Here is a 17,377-nt window from a genome sequence, read left to right as displayed (position 1 = left end):
AGGTGTGGACCAGGCAACTTCGCTTTGGTAATGGTGCTTGCCAAGCAATTCATAAAAGATGAATTCATAAAAGAGGCCATGACAAAATGGGCTATTGATTTAGGACATAACATAGACTATGATTGCATGGGCTAAACTCTGGAATGAGAGTCTAAAATTCACCGCATGCTCTGCCTTAAAAGAGAATGTTATGAAGATGGTCTATCGTTGGTATCTCACTCGCACCAAATTGGCAAAAATGTATAAAACTTGTTGGAAATGCAAGGAAAAGGATGGCGACTTCTACCACATGTGGTGGTCATGTAATAAAATAAAAGAGTTTTGGGAATTGGTCCATAATGAGTTTAAAAAGATGTTTAAGTATAGTTTTCCCAAAAAGCCGGAAGAATTTTTGCTAGGCTTGGTGGGAGAAGATATTAAGAAGACAGACCGAAGACTATATCTGTATGCAACAACAGCAGCTAGCGTATTGATAGCCCAAAAGTGGAAGCTCCAGGAGATTCCGACGGTAAGAGAATGGCAGATAAAGCTGGTAGAATACGCTGAAATGGCCAAATTGACACACAGAATTTATGGTTTATATAAGCGAGAACTGTACAAATATGAAAATGTTGGCAGGATTGAAATAAATCTTACGTCACGGTGTAATTTTTAATTAATGAAACTGTGAATTATAGATTGGAACAGGAAAACTTGTGGAAGGGAAGGATGGAAGTCAATGGAAGTATATGGAGTATAAAGTAGGATATATCTAATAAGACCTGATGTTTTTGTTGGTTGGTGTTGGTGTTCTTCAGTCTCAATAAAAATCATTTGGGGGGGGAGGAAATGGCCCTTGCCAATTCCCTCCCCACCCCTCAGTTGGAGCTGGGAGGAAGGGGGGAAAAAAAGGTCTGTTAATAAGCTCAGTAGCAATATCTGTTTGGCCCCTGCTCAGCTGTTTACGAGCTGAAATTCTTCCCTCCTCGAGACTGCAAGACCCTGGACCTGGGGGTCTCTTCCAACTCTACAATTCTATGGTTCTATGATTCTTGACATGCCGCGTCATGTTTGCAACTGTGACCACTCCTGCGTTGGCAACCTCTGTGCCGTTAAGCAATCGTTCAAGCCTGAATTCCGATTCCTGTGGGTGATCTGATATTCCCAATGGTAGGAGGCCGGCAAGGGAATTGGCAATCAATTTAGCTGAAAGGCTCTTGATGCTATTAGTTTGCTTTCAGAGAAATCAGTCAGGGGGAAACTTCAATATATCAGTGAGCAGAAGAAAACAATAGCCTCCCACCCCCTCGCCTTCATTATCCAAATGACCGCAATTATTCAGTACAGCTTGTTCAAAGGAAAAGCAGATCAATGTTTGAAAGGAAGATTCTCAGTTTTATTTTTGAAAAGAATAATGATGGCACAACTCTGATGGGAGCAGGAGAGTGTGTTCTGATTTGTGGTGAGTGCGCTAAACAGAACTTTAAGTTTCTCCTTTTTTAACCCTGGTAAAAAGATCTTAACTCAAAGGGTCTGTTCTATTTTTTATGATAATTTTTTATTCATTTCCCCGCAATTTAACAAATTCAGTTCAGTTTCCATACAATATCCCCTTAGCATTTGACTTCCCATCCTTACTTCCATGATGTTTCTCTTCAAATCCTTTAATCTACTGCCTAAAATGCAGTACAGTCATACCTCGGGTTACAGACACTTCAGATTGCTTTTCTTCGGGTTACAGACTCGCCGAAACCCGGAAGTACAGGAACGGGTTACTTCCGGGTTTTGGCGGTCGCGCATGCGCAGGAGCGCTAAATCGTGCTTTGCGTATGAGCAGAAGCGCCGAATTGTAACCGTGCATGCGCAGACATGCTGCGGGTTGCGAACGCTGCGGGTTGCGAACGTGCCTCCCGCACAGATCACGTTTGCAACCCGAGCATCAACTATACTTATTTCTGTAACATAGGCCCTACATTACAATCCCTTTGCCTACTGTATGCTTCCAATCCTGCCTGAAATTTCATTTGACTATTGCATATTCTCAAATAATCCAAAAAGGGGGTATCCAATTTTCCACAAACATTTCATCTTTTGGGTCTGTCTCTTATTTGGCCATCTCCAAATGAGGCATCTGATCAAGGCCTGTATTTTAAAATGAGCTTAAAGATTTGCAAATGTTTTCATGCCAGGCAGAAAACCAGCTGGCTAAGGACTTTGGCAGATGTTTATCCTCCTGGACAAGGGCCCCCCTGATTTATAGCAGGAGCCAAAATTCTCAAAGTTGTAAAAGGGAATTATAGGCTGGGAGCAAAGGTTACTGACCCTACATATTATACAATCAAGCTGCAAAAACACTAATTAAGAGTTAGTAAATAGTAGGATTTATTGTTTAACAGAAAATAATACCATGTGCCTCCCATTAGAGACTTTAGCCACATTTTCCTAAGGTTAAAGGGCAAGAGCTAATGGGAAAAGCAGCTGGCCAGGAAAGGGGGGTGTAAACTGAAGAGTTTTACTTTGAAAATGCCCTTTTCTTCTAAAAAGCTATCTATGTTAATGTATGAGATTTGTTGGCTTAAATGTAATTATGCAAAGGGTTTAGAAAGTAAGAAATGTTAGATTCTTATGTTAGATTCTTATTTCATTGATGGTGTGTGAGAAGGTGAACCCAAGATCTCTGTTTAAGACAAAATGTAAAACCATGAGCCATCTGTTTTAGCCATTTGTTTTGGAATGGAGGGGCAACAAGGGCAAAAGGTGATCTGGTAATTAAGGTGCCTTGTTGAGGCAAATGTAAGATATATGGCTACTTGTTTGCCATTTATGGATAGAAGGAAATATAGCTCTTTGTCTCCCATAAAAGGCAATAGGAAATGGGTGTATCTTTTATGATTGGTTCTAGCAAACAGCCAATAGGAATTTCAACCAGGCTGATTGGACAGAGGCAGCCAAAGGAGGAGCAAGGGGGCTGGGCTGAAGAAATATAAGTGCTGGCCATCAGGGCTGGAGTGGGCAGAGCTTTGGTAACCATATACCACTGTGCCTATCATTTATTTGTCTGACAAATAAATTATTATTTTAATTTCTCTATTGCTGCGTTGAATATTTCATTCCAGCTAAGCGTTAACCACAAGCAGGGTGCTACACAAATAGTCCAATAGCTTTAAAGACCACTCCTCTTTTGTTGAAACTTCTTCCTCTTCCCATTCTAGACTTCTCCTCTATGCTTCAGTTTCGCCACGACATTTGCAGGCCACTAAGTTTGAAAGAGGCATTGTGGCTATTCTGGGGTTGAGAGGACCTTGTTCTGAGGGGCATTCTGGGGGAAAGAAGGGGCAGCCACTAGCCAATCAGAGCAAAACACCCAGTTCCTTGGCTCTGGTCCGTATGTGTGGAACTCCCACCCCATTGATAGACACTTCCCTCTGAACCTTCGCTAATTTGGAAGTACAGTGGACCCTCTGGATATGAACTTAATTCATTCCGGGGGTCCATAAAGGTAAAGGGACCCCTGACCATTAGGTCCAGTCGTGACCGACTCTGGGGTTGCGGCGCTCATCTCGCTTTATTGGCCGAGGGAGCCGGCGTACAGCTTCCGGGTCATGTGGCCAGCATGACTAAGCCGCTTCTGGTGAACCAGAGCAGCGCACTGAAACGCTGTTTACCTTCCCGCTGGAGTGGTACCTATTTATCTACTTGCACTTTGACGTGCTTTTGAACTGCTAGGTTGGCAGGAGCAGGGACCGAGCAACGGGAGCTCACCCCGTCACGGGGATTCAAACTGCCGACCTTCTGATTGGCAAGTCCTAGGCTCTGTGGTTTAACTCGCAGCGCCACCTGCGTCCCCTGGGGGTCCATACATACCCCAAAAAGTCCGCATCTAGAGGCGCCGGTTCTGCGCACATTTGCAGCATGCGCACAGTGCACAGAGCACTTCTGCACATGCGCACACGGCGAAACCCAGAAGTATACACTTTCAGGTTTGCTGCATTCGCAACCCGAAAGTTATGTTACCCAAAGGTAACTCGAGGTTCCACTGTATAGTGGTACCTTGGTTCCTGAACGGCTTAGTTGTTGAACAAATCAGCTCCCAGATGCAGCAACCCCGGAAATAAGTGTTCTGGTTTGCAAAGGTTTTTCAGAAGCCAAACATCCAGCGTGGCTTGCCCACCTTCTGACTGAACACAGGAAGCTCCTACAGCCAATCAGAAGCCACACCTTGGTTTTCGAATGGTTTCGGTAGTCGAACCGACTCCTGGAACAGATTTAGTTTGAGAACCAAGGCAGCACTGTACACCTGGCTGGTTGGTTGTCGAACGGCAGAACAGCGTTATATCATTTTTTCCTGTTTTCCTTAGAATCCTTTTATTTATTGCAAGAAGAACATCTCCTTCAATAGCATTGACCTAACCTGGGGAGAAAACAGTAAAGACCTGTTGAAGAGAGCACAGCAGAGGTTATATTTTCGGAGAATCCTCCGGAAAAACAATCTCTCAAAGGACCTGTTGATGGCATTTTACCATTGTACTGTTGAGAGTGTATTAACTTATGGTCTGTGTGTGTGGTTTGGGAGCTGCAAGGTCAGGGAAAAAACAATGCTGTCCAGGGTTGTTAAGACTGCAGAGAGAATAATTGGGTGCACTCTTCCCACCTTGGGACAAATCTATGCTTCCAGGTGCTATAAGAAAGATGCAGAGATAGTGCAGGATAGTGCGCACCCCGGAAATGATCTCTTTCAGCTTCTGCCTTCTGGAAGAAGGTACAGGGTTATAAAGACTAGGACTAGCCGCCTGAGAAACAGTTTCTATCCAAATGCGATTTTGGTTTTAAACTCAGTGTAAGGTAGTTTCTATGGGCGTATATTGCATTTAATTATGGGGTATCAGAGTTTCTAGGGGGTTAGCTGGGATAGCAGGCTTGTTGGTTTTTGAATGTCTGATGTAGATTTTTTCAATTTTGTTGTTCTGTATGGGATAATGACAATAAACAGTATCGTATCGTATCGTATCATATCATATCATATCATATGCTCAGCTTCATCTACATTAGCTTCCAAACAAAAAGCCCACATATTGTTCTCCACTTTCAGTTTTAATGGTTTTACATTATTACCCGTTTCAAGGCATATCTTCTTAGCACCCAGATTGATTTCACACAAGTGTTATCCTGAGCTATGGAATGGTGTTTCAATCGCTCGTTTAAGGCATTCTTTTTTGTTTGTTTATAGAATCATAGAAGTGTGCAGAAATCTCAACTAGATCGTACATGGCTTTTGGCCAACCTCTGCTTAAATGCATCTAATAATAATAATAATAATAATAATAATAATAATAATAATAATAAGTTATTTATTTATTTATACCCCACCCTTCCCGGTTCAAGGTGGCTAACAACAAAATTAAAACACTTAATTGATGCAACAAAAAACAGCATATAATACAGTACAAAACATGAATAACAATAAATTCAGAATTCAAAAATCAAGTTAGGGGGGAAATCCATCCAATAAACATTAGATGATCACCAGGGCTAGCTGGCTAAATCAGTCCTATTTGAGCCAGCGAGGAGATCAGGGGAGAATTGGCTGTGGGATCCCAGAACGGGTAATCTTCATAAAAAGGGGAGGGAGGGGGAAGGAAGGGGAATAAAAGATCAGGCTGAATTCAGATTAAAGGCCAGGCGGAATAGCTCTGTCTTACAGGCCTGCGGAAGGAAGTTAAATCCTGCAGGGCCCTGGTCTCATATGACAGAACATTCCACCAGGTTGGAGCCATCACTGAGAAGGCCCTGGCTCTGGTGGATGTATGGGAACAGCGGGAGAGGGTTAATCCTTCCTTCCCCCAGCTGTACCCCCCCCCAAAAAAACACAAAAAGATTTAGAAAAGCCTACCTATTGGCTGGAACAGAAGACTTTTGTCAAGCCTAATTGCTGAGCTGGTGAGGGGTAGAGAAGAAGAGACTGCGGGCCATATCTGGTCTTCAGGCTGGCAGTTCCCCACCCCTGAGGCTAATTATTTGGGGAGGCCTTTGCCTTGAAAAGTAGCATATGGATATTCTACATAACTTAATAAATTCATTTGCTGCCTTACCTGCCTGAACAGGTGGGGGAGATTTCCCCCAGTTAATACTACTAATAATAATAATAGTGGCTGGGAAGTGGGTGGCGCTGTGGTCTAAATCACTGAGCCTCTTGGGCTTGCTGATCAGAAGGTCAGTGGTTCGAATCCCCGCGAGAGAGTGAGCTCCCTTTGCTCTGTCCCAGCTCCTGCCAACCTAGCAGTTCGAAAGCACACCAGTGCAAGTAGACAAACAGGTACCGCTGTGGCAGGAAGGTAAATGGCGTTTACATGCGCTCTGGTTTCTGTCAAGGTGTCCCGTTGCACCAGAAGTGGTTTAGTCCTGCTGGCCACATGAGCTGTCTGTGGACAAACACCGGCTCCCTTGGCCTGAAAGCGAGATGAGTGCCGCAACCCCATAGTCGCCTTTGACTGGACTTAACCATCCTTTACCTTTTACTACTACTACTACTAATAATAATGTCATTGTTTGTTGTTGAAAACCAATTCCAAGCCTTTGGCTTGGAATTAACTTGATCCCCTCCCCCTCTTTCCTTTTTCCTTTCTTCTTCTGTGATGAAACTCCTTTTTGGGGGACTTCCCTGGCTTTTTTTCTGGCCCACGTAAGACCAGTCTGGATAGTTGGCCTTGGTGAAGACTTGACATTTTCATCCCTAAAAACTTTCTGATTTGAGTTTCTACTGAAATGAGGGTGCATTTTAATGTTGTATTTTAATCTTGTTTTTAAGTTGTATTTTAATCAGTTGTTTTTATAGCTGGTGTTAGCCGCCCTGAGCCCAGTCTTGGCTGCAGAGGGCGGGGTATAAATAAAATTTATCAATATGATGATTAATCTGATTTCATTTCTGGTTTTTCCTGTCAGGAAATGTTTACCGAGAATGCATGGGGAACGGGACCTGGGCCTCCAAGGCCAACTATTCCCAGTGTGAGCCGATTCTGGTTGAAGAGGTCTGTATCTCTCTGAGCTTTCTGCATTCTTGTTGCATGAAGTTTGTCAGTTTTTGAAAAACCCTGGCAAGCTCCCTGTCCTCTCCAACCCAAAGAATTGGGTTGCGTGGCAAGTTCCCACCTCCCCCTCAGAAATAAAGACACGAGACACAAGAATTCATAGAATCATAGAATCATAGAGTTGGAAGAGACCACAAGGGCCATCGAGTCCAACCCCCCTGCCAAGCAGGAAACACCACCAGAGCACTCCTGACATATGGTTGTCAAGCCTCTGCTTAAAGACCTCCAAAGAAGGAGACTCCACCACACTCCTTGGCAGCAAATTCCACTGTCGAACAGCTCTTACTGTCAGGAAGTTCTTCCTAATGTTTAGGTGGAATCTTCTTTCTTGTAGTTTGGATCCATTGCTCCGTGTCCGCTTCTCTGGAGCAGCAGAAAACAACCTTTCTCCCTCCTCTATGTGACATCCTTTTATATATTTGAACATGGCTATCATATCACCCCTTAACCTCCTCTTCTCCAGGCTAAACATGCCCAGCTCCCTTAGCCGTTCCTCATAAGGCATCGTTTCCAGGCCTTTGACCATTTTGGTTGCCATTAATTCGAGTTAATGGGTCAAATAAGGCCACAACTTTATTGATTACAGGAATTGAGTGGTATTGGCTTAGGCATTGGTCCTATCAACTAACCGGCTTCAACCCGCTTGCTTGAAGACCGGTAAGGGTTAACCACCAGTAGGGGGAGTCCCGCTGATGCACGTCAACTAGGAGCTCCCCCGGGGTCACCACTCGGGAGCGTGCCGTGGGCCCACACCTCCATAGGCTTAGGACAAGGCCACGCCCTCCGGAATCCTTTACCGGACTACCCTTTGTTTTGGGGAAAGGTGAATGCGCTTCTTCCCCCCCCCCCTTCATCTGCATAATAATACCCCTACCAATGCCTAACCGCCCATACCGGTAGTTGTGACGGTTTGCTACGAGGTAGGCAAAAACCAAGTGGCTGGTGCCAATCTGCCAATTGGAAAAAATTCCTACCAGGCCCCTTGACGGCGACCGACCGAAGTCCATAGCAACGTCAGAGAGCCTAGCCTAAAGGGTGGGAGGGGAGGAAAAAACTTGAACAGCTGAGATGCGGGAAAGAGGGAGACCGCGCCAGCCATAAATAGAGCCGGCCATGCCCCCTGGGCCAGCCGATTGGCTGGCCGGGTGGTGACGCGTCTGAGGATTCCCCTGGTATTGCGGGGGCCGAAAGCCAGCCCCTGCGTGTGAGGGGAGGGACGTGAAGCCCGCAACCCCACCTCCTCCCTAGCTCGGAAGTGGCTTTCCTCCTTCGCAATGCCTCAGGGGCAATTTCACACCTTAGGAACGTTGGTGGTCTCCATTCTGAAGCCATCTGAAGGCACTGCTATGCTTCTCTTCCTTGCAAGTACAATGACCACTCCTGCTCACAGTACGGAATACACTGGCATCTTTCCCTCACTGTGGCCATAGCTCAGTGGTAGAGCATCTGTTCTGCACCCAGGAAGTCCCAAGTTCAATCCCCAGGTAGAGTTGGGAAGGGCTGCCTTCAGATGTCTTCTAAAATTTTGGTAGTTATTTTTCTCTTTGACATATGATGGGAGGGCGTTCCACAGGGCGGGTGCCACTACCGAGAAGGCCCTCTGCCTGGTTCCCAGTAACTTGGCTTCTTGCAGTGAGGGAACCGCCAGAAGGCCCTCGGCGCTGGACCTCAGTGTCCGGGGAGAACGATGGAGGTGGAGATGCTCCTTCAGGTATACTGGACCGAGGCTGTTTAGGGCTTTAAAGGTCAGCACCGACACAAAGCAATCAATGATACGTCCAGATAGTTGTATAAATCATACACTTGTCAAAGCATCGGTTCAGCTTCTTAAAAACATAACATAGCTATGATCAGGGCTAAAAACAAACCTCTGTCTCTTTCCTGGCCTGCATTCCAGCCTAAGACTATGTTCTCCTAAAGAGAGACCATTATCACATCCTTTGTTCTCTGTGGTTTAGAGAAAGACAGCGCCCTTCAAGATGGAGATTTGTGACTGAATAACCACTCACATGATCTAAAGTTAAACACCACATAAGAGAGCAGAGCAGAGGTACACCCTAAGCTGATTAGCACCCCTTTAGATGCTCAGAGAGCTCTCTAATTTAGCTCAGTGGAAATTTCCAACGTCAAACCCTTAGTAAGACTCATACAGAGCATATACAGAGTTATTTCCATTTCAGTGTACAATTAAACAGTTATACTTAACACCCCTCGCACGACTTTCTGCCGCTCTTTGTGTCGGAAAAACAAACATGGGGGAGCTATGCCAAACATCTTGCTGTCACAGGGCTAGTCTCATCTGATCAGTTTATGTTCAATACTTTCTGTCATGGGAGCACTGAAGGCTCTCTTCAGCAGTCAGGAGCAGAAACATTCCCAGAAGTCCAGCTTGGTGTTTGAAAGGCATTAAGATATTTGTCTGGTAGTTCCTCATTGGTTTGCCAAAGTGCTTTATAAATATCAAAGCAGAGGAATATTCCCAAATGCCTGCTCAGATCTCAAATGAGAAGGAGAAGCAGGGAGGGAGGCTGGGTTTATGACCAAATACTTCCCCGTCATTCCAGTTTTGATTAAAGCTCCGATTTAGCCCGCTTCCAATGACCTTTTCCCTGCCGTTTGTTATTATTCGTTTTTTAATCTCTATGGATGGAATATATTATTTTCTAGGCTGACCAGATGCAACCAGCCCAGTTCCAAATACTAAAAGAGCAGGGGGGGGGGTCCCTACTTTCCTCTCCAAACTGGGCTGAATACATAGGAGCCGACTCCTAGGGGCCAAGGTCCCTTCAGTTCCCCCCAATAAAATATTTGAGGGCCTCCTCCAAAATTAATGGGCATTGCTATTCAAATGTTGTGTGCATGCCTCATCTTGTTGTGGGGCATGGCTTTCCTGCCCCCCCAAATTATTCGAGTTGGCACCCCTGGATGATTATTAACCATTGAAGTCTCTGGTGAGCCAAACTAGGGTGTGCTGGTCCCGAGGGTTAACCATGCGGCGAGGTCCGAGTCCAGTCCGAGGTCGAGGGTGCAGTATGGAGGCTGTCCGTCAAGTCTGATGCAGGGTCCAAGGCAGGGAGTCAGGTGAGGTCAGGAACTCTGGCAGAAGAGCAGGACAGGGTGCAGGCAGGAACAGGCTACCAACAATGTTGCTCCCGCAACCTGGGACTGGGGCTGGCCGGCTTTTATCTGCCCCGAGGCATAGGGCGGTCACAGTGCACAGGTGACTCGCCTCTCCTGGCCTGGAGGTGAGCACTCCTCCTGCAGGAACTTAGTTCCCTCCGCCTCTCTGCCCTGAGCCTCCGCAGCTCAGGAGAGGCTGGAGGGTTACCGGACCCAGAGGCAACCTCAGCTTCCCCTGACGGGGCTGAGAGTGGAGCACCTGCAGTCAATGGGTCCTCCCTCACCTCAGGAGCCAGAGCAGACTCAGCTGGTGCCTGCACCTGAGGATCCAGCACAGGTGAGGACCCTTCAGGCTCAAGCCCCAGCCCCGGCTCAGCTGGTTCTGGAGGCGGGGAACCCTGTGCAGGCTGGGATCCCTCAGGTCCAGCCTCCAAGTCCGAATCCCAGGCCATCACATAGGGCCACTTTCACACCATACACTATGATGCTACTTTAAACCATCATGGCTTCCCTCCCCCAAAGGATCCTGGGAACTGTAGTTTGCGAAGGAGGGGCGTGGAGAGTTGTTTGGAGATCCCCATTCCCCTCACAGAGCTATAGTTTCCCAAGTTTCCTGTGAAGAGGGATTGACAACTCTTAGCAACCCTTGGATTTTGGTTTTTGGATTTGATATACCGCTTTATCACTACCCAAAGGAGTCTCAAAGCGGCTAACATTCTCCTTTCCCTTCCTCCCCCACAACAAATACTCTGTGAGGTGAGTGAGGCTGAGAGACTTCAGAGAAGTGTGACTGGCCCAAGGTCACCCAGCAGCTGCAGGTGGAGGAGCGGGGAAGCGAACCCGGTTCACCAGATTACGAGTCCATTGCTCCTAACCACTACACCATACTGGCTCTCAAACTACAGATCCCATGACACTTTGGGGGGGACCAGTGGTCAAGGATGATGGAAGTTGGAGTCCAGAAACAGCTGGAGACCCGAGTTTAAGAAACACTGGTATAAGGCGATGCAATTTTTCAGTTGGCCAAGCTGCGTAGGGTGACTCGCTTGCCTAAAAGTGTAGGTGGATTACCACTTTCTCAACCGATTCGCCATATCTTAATGCAAAGTTGAAGGACCTCTGACCTTTGAGACCTTCAGCAGTAAACGGCAACTCGTATCATCTCAGGCCATTGGTCATGCTGGCTGGGACTTCTTCTTCTTTCTTTGGTGATCCCTCGTATCCGAATAAGATTGTCTTCCATAAACACGGTTTTAACAGTGAGTCCATGAGTGACTGTGGAGGCCAGTTCTGGATCCACACATCCGTCCACAGTGGAGATATAGGTTTCCAGGCAGGAGTTGATCATGGGGAGGGTTTGCCAAACGTACCTTCTTCTTAGCACGTTTCTCCCTTTCGTCCTGAGTTTGAGTGTCTTCAAAGCCCATGACACCTTTGGTAAAAGCTGTTCTCCAACTGGAGCTCTCACAGGCCAGTGTTTCCCAGTTGCTGGTGTTTATACTACATTTTTTAAGATTTGCCTTGAGAAAGTCTTTAAACCTCTTTTGTTGACCACCAGCATTACGCTTTCCATTTTTAAGTTCGGAATAGAGTAGTTGCTTTGGAAAACGATAATCAGGCATCCGCACAACATGACCAGTCCAATGAAGTTGTTGTTGAAGAATCATTGCTTCCACACTGGTGATCTTTGCTTCTTCCAGTACACTGTATTAGTTCGCCTGTCTTCCCAAGTGAGTCCAGCAATCTTTTAAGGGCCATAGGATGGGCCACCCGCCTTGATTCAGGTCCATAGATTCAGGCTGCTTTCCTCATGAGACCTCTCTTTCTGTTTTCTCACCTCCAGACGAAACCTGCTCTCTATTACCAGGTTGCCATGATCATAAACTACCTGGGCCACTGCATTTCTGTAGGCGCGCTCATCATCGCCTTCCTGCTCTTCCTGTGCTTGAGGTGAGTAATTGGCCCTGACTGTGCAGCTTGCAGACATGTTAGCAAACTCCCTTAAAGGTAAAGGAAAAGGGACCCCTGACCATTAGGTCCAGTTGTGGCCGACTCTGGGGCTGCGGGGCTCATCTCGCTTTACTGGCCGAGGGAGCTATTTATCTACTTGCACTTTGACGTGCTTTTGAACTGCTAGGTTGGCAGGAGCTGGGGCTGAGCAACAGGAGCTCACCCCATCATGGGGATTCGAACTGCCAACCTTCTGATCCGCAAGCCCTAGGATCTGTGGTTTAACCCACAACGCCACCCGCTTCCCTTATAAACTCCCTTAGCAATTTTTTTTCAACTGCAGACAGTCTCTGCAGCTACTATGGGGAAGGGAGAAAGAAAAGCGGCTATATATTTTGCAACTCCACAACCCCACTGCACATGCCTAGACATTAGTCTGAAGTAGAAAAAATCCTTCAAAAAGTATCCCCTTTAGCTAACAGAAGACCATGCAAAACCCACCTCAAGTCAGATCATTACAGCTTGCCATTCCTGGTCCTTGCCTTGCCCTCAGTTGCCTTGAAGGACTTCCAGGTCTGGTGAACGACAGGAGTTAAGGATGGGGGTGGGGAATGTTATACTGTTCCTGAACCTATTGAATTCTCGCTTCCTGCAACAATGCACAGCCATTCTCCAAAAAATTGCACTTTTCTGAATTTTGCAACGCAGTACCTCTTCAGCCAGGACTTTGGCTTGTTGATTTCTTTTAGCCCTTTTAAATGTGTTTGCGGGAAGGGGAGGTCTATTGGTTTGTGGATTTTGTTCTTGTTTTCATTACACATTTTGTGTTTTTATATTGTATTTTATGTTGTGAACCACCCTGAGATCTACAGATGAAGGGTGGTATTTAATAATAATAATAATAATAATAATAATAATAATAATAATTGCTCCAGTCAGGAAATGTGTACAAAATGCATTTAAGGGGGCAGAATGTGCACTAATAGGAATTGATAAAATCCCTTTGCAAATGCATTTTATTAGGGAAAATTCCTTTGCAAAATGGGCACATCAGTCAATACTGCAAACAAAAATGTGCACGTTCAGAGAAATTTGCACAAAATTTGCACGAAACGCCGGTGCGTTTTCATGAGGAACTTTAAAAAATATATATCACAAACTCATGTGGAAATGTGAAGCAATGAACTAAAAAACTAGAAAAATGAGAAACCAAGAGAACTCAGTTTCACTCAACTCTGGCTTCTGGCTTCCTGCAAGAAGAACTGGAGTGGGGGGAGGCGATGAGTGCTGAACATCTTCATTCCTCTTTCTCTCCTGTCTCCTGAGTCGCTTTGTCTGCTGATCTGCAGGGCAACAATAGCAGCTGCTCTGCCAACTGCTGATGAGGTGGAAAGAGAAGAGTAAATGCCACTGCAAAAAAAGCAGGCTGTAAAGTAGGAGGGCAGCTCCTGCAGAGAGGCTGTTTCTCAGTGATCCTTCATGCGGCGTAATATCCCTGGGGCGGGATATGAACTGCCAGGGTGCTGCTGTCCTTGCAGAAAACATGACTCTTTTACACACACAGGGGAAGCAGCCAGGTTAGGACCTCGTTCTGCCCAGGTGGCCGACAGATGCCCTTTCATTCATCATCCTGCCAAGGCAGGAACAACCAGCCAATTCAGCAGCAAAGGTTTCAGGCTAAGCAGGGCATGCAACGGCTGTGTGTTTCTTTCTGGAAGAAAGATAAAATCATCTGACAGGTGTGGGGAATCTCAGGCTCAGCAGCCCAATGCAGACCCCACCCCCTCTGTCTGCCCCTCCCTAAGCTCTCCCCAGGCCACACCCCCTGCTTAGGCCACACCCCTTCTTCTGAGGCCACACCCTTCACTGGCGCTGCTCCACAGCTGCCTTGGATGTGCTTTGGCTTGGGCAGATTGTGTCCTTGAACTGTGGCAAACTCTCTTGCTTGGAAAGACGGACATAGTTGGGGGTGCATTAGTTCCTGACTTCTCAGTAGCTGCTTAATGCCCACTGGGCTGCCAACATTCACAGGTGGCAGGGGGCCTCCCCAAAGGATTCCCCGTAAGGACTGAAAAAGTTTCCCCACCACGTCAACAAGAGGTTACTTTGCAAGATGGCACATCAACGTTCCAGCGTGCAGGCTGCCAGGTTATGGTTACACATTGTGAGGCGCTTCTGAGGGGCTTGGGGACACTATTATTTTAAGGAAAGCAAGGCTCCACACCATCTGGTATACATTTTGGGAGCAGGTAGCACTGTAGTCTAAACCACTGAGCCTCTTGGGCTTGCCGATCAGAAGGTCGGCGGTTCAAATCCGCACGGCGGGGTGAGCTCCCCTTCCTCTATTCCAGCTCCTGCCAACCTAGCAGTTTGAAAGGACACCAGTGCGAGTAGATAAATAGGTACCACTGCAGCGGGAAGGTAAACGGTATTTCCATGCACTCTGGCACTCGTCTCGGTGTCCCGTTGCACCAGAAGCGGTTTAGTCCTGCTGGCCACATGACCTGGAAAGCTGTTTGTGGACAAACGCTGGCTCCCTCGTCCTGAAAGCGAGATGAGTGTCACACCCCATAGTTGCCTTTGACTGGACTTAACTTTCCACAGGTCCTTTACTTTTACCTTTTTTTACCTTTATGCATTCTGAAAGACATGGCACGAGAGGAGGAGGGATGGAGGAGGGAGGAAGAAAAAAGCAAACCCAGGCGTCGTTTCTTAGTTGCACAGTTCTTGCAAGTGGCCTTTCTGGCACAGAGAGGCAAAGCAAACTCCCTGCCGCTGCTTCTTTTCCTGGACAATACATGGAGTTGCTCTCCCCCTTGCCATGATGCTGTTCCTTTGAGGCAGTAAGAGTGTTAGCCCTTGGTCTCCTTGATTGTAATGTCTTCTTCACCTCCAAATAACCAGGTTCAGATGACAAGGATTTCATTGCAGCAGTGGGTTAGCACAGTGGGCAATTGAGCCCCATTGATGTTGCCCCACTCTTTCCCTACCCCTTCTGATCATGGATTCCTTTTTCTCTCTTTTTTGCCACACACACAAATGTAATTATGGCCACTGCAAGGATCAAGGAGACAAGTGGTCGGTTTCACTCATCCAAGCAGCCTGTCCACATCCTCAGAGGTAACAGATTGGAATTGATCCCATGCAACTTGACCAGACAGGACTGCAGCACTCTCCCGCCCCAGCCCTGCTCCCACGGTGGAGTCTACCTCTTTCCAAATCTGAGCGACTTTATCTGCAAAAAACTTTGCAAAATCATTGCAGGAGATCTTGGGGCCCTTACCGGGCCCCGGTGGTGCAGATGGTTCCGTTAAATTGCAGACCACCTGAAAGAGTCCCTGCTGCTGTTTTCTGCAGATGCAATAGAGGCGGTGAAGAAGGTCCTCTTTGCCGTCGCTATCGCCACTTGGCAGGCTCGACGTTGAGCTCTAACCTGTGTCCGGTCAGATTCAGAATGAGTTTTCCGTCACCAGCGCTTTAGCCGTCTCAGCGATTGTTTCATTGCCCTCAGCTCCGGGGAAAACCACGGGGCTGTCCGGGCTCCATGCAATCGGAGAGGGCGCTTCGGAGCCAGACAGTCAATAGCCCTGATCAGCAATGTGGATCCATTTGTTGGAATCTGCATTCAACCGAGCTACTCCACCTCTGGTCAAGTCCTTCAGAATCGCCTCCGACGTGATTAACAACCTGAGCCTCTGATAAGGCTCCAGGCACATCCCCCATTCAGCAGAGTTTCCAGCACAGGGAAGAGACGAGATAGTATGGGCTACATTGCTAGGTTTTATTACTAAGCTACGCAGGCAGAAAAGAAATCATCCTCTCTCTGTGAAAGGCAGAGAGCAACTGAAACAAACAAAGGAACAGGAAACCAGTAACGTCACATCCGTCTCCCGTGAGACTTCCAACAGCCTGGAATGTCTCTGGAATGTAAACAGAGTCTTGTGACTCTGCATAGTGGCAAACAGAAACTAAGACCATTAAGTGGCCGGGGCGGACCATGAAGTGACTCCTAATACAACTGAGTTACATTGGTGGCATAATGACAACAAGTGAGATGTGCAACGAAATCTGTAGCAGGAGTGTTGCCACTCAGGTTTTCTCCCTCCTTCAAGGATGCTGTGAGGAGCTTAAGGCATTCTGCTCCTATTTTTGTTTTCTGGCAGACTCGAAATTCTGTGGCTGAAGAATATCCTCAGTCCTCATTGGGCTCTTTGGGGTTTCTCCACTATCCCCGCTTTAGGTTTGTTTGTTTGTCTGTCTGTCTGTCTGTCTGTTTGTTTGTTTGCAAACATCATCATTCCCCAAGCATGCTAACGCCCACCTTTTATTTCTCATTTTATTTCCCCCCTTTTGGCTCTGTTTCCGTTGGCACACACCACCTGTGTTTTGCAATTAGAAGGAGCGATGCTAAAATCGCTGTTGGGTATGGATGGATGTCAGAAAGCTAATGCTTTGCACAGCCATTTTGAGCTTGTTCTGGGGGACGCAGGGGTTTCTCAAAACAATAGGGGTTTCTCAAAACAATAGCAGTCACGGTGGGCAAAGATCCCTACAAGATTGGGGTGAGTTGCAACCGGTCAAAGTAGGGTGACAGTGTTGTCTAGTATAAGGCAGATTTATATGTTCATAGGAAGCCAAACTTCCCCACCCTTGCTGGAGGAATTCCTGCTTGTTGGATGGGAAATTCAGACTTACAACAGCTGTTGCAGGCTGTGGATGAAGATCTGCTCTTTGTAGCTTAATGTTTTTGAAAAATAAAATTTCTGTATATTACAGCTCGCACTGCAAGGGCAAACTTGTGCATAGAAGGGAAGAAAGTTCTCTGGAAGGTTAAAAGTACATGGGACAAGTTTTGCCCAGGAATTTTTGCATGGGGTGGTCAAAGGTTCATTCTGGGAACCTGAAGATTAAGATTAAGAAATTGTCCCATTTTCTGTGGATTTTTTTTTATGTGCACTGTTTAGAAATGCAATTAAATTGAGTTCTATAGAAATGTTAGGAAGGAAGGAAGGAAGGAAGGAAGGAAGGAAGGAAGGAAGGAAGGAAGGAAGGAAGGAAGGAAGGAAGGAACACTTCTAGAGTGTTGGAGCACTGGAAAATATTAGAGAGCACAACTGGGCACTGTAGGAAGAAGGAACTAGGAAAATACCATGAAGGGAAACAAAAGCTGAACTGAGGGATAAAAATTATTATGGTAAGTATTGGCTTGGTTAGGGAAACAGTCTACAGTTCTAGATGACTAC

General features: G+C 46.6%; 1 protein-coding gene across 4 annotated transcripts in view; it reads left to right on the top strand.

Moving 5' to 3' along the window:
• The window catches only part of CRHR2 (corticotropin releasing hormone receptor 2), a 202,015-nt gene that overhangs the window by 124,790 nt on the left and 59,848 nt on the right, over nucleotides 1–17,377 (top strand). For 3 of the 4 annotated variants that reach the window (XM_081882589.1, XM_081882591.1, XM_081882590.1), the window contains 2 exons: nucleotides 6,919–7,004; nucleotides 12,028–12,134. In XM_081882589.1, the coding sequence (XP_081738715.1) occupies nucleotides 6,919–7,004; nucleotides 12,028–12,134 (193 nt within the window). The remainder of the gene's footprint in view (nucleotides 1–6,918; nucleotides 7,005–12,027; nucleotides 12,135–17,377) is intronic. The other variant, XM_081882592.1, reaches the window with a different exon arrangement.

Source organism: Podarcis melisellensis (assembly GCF_964234715.1).
Source record: "Podarcis melisellensis genome assembly, chromosome: 12".
In the NCBI taxonomy this organism is placed as follows: domain Eukaryota; kingdom Metazoa; phylum Chordata; class Lepidosauria; order Squamata; family Lacertidae; genus Podarcis; species Podarcis melisellensis.
This window is presented reverse-complemented; position numbering and strand designations above follow the sequence as displayed.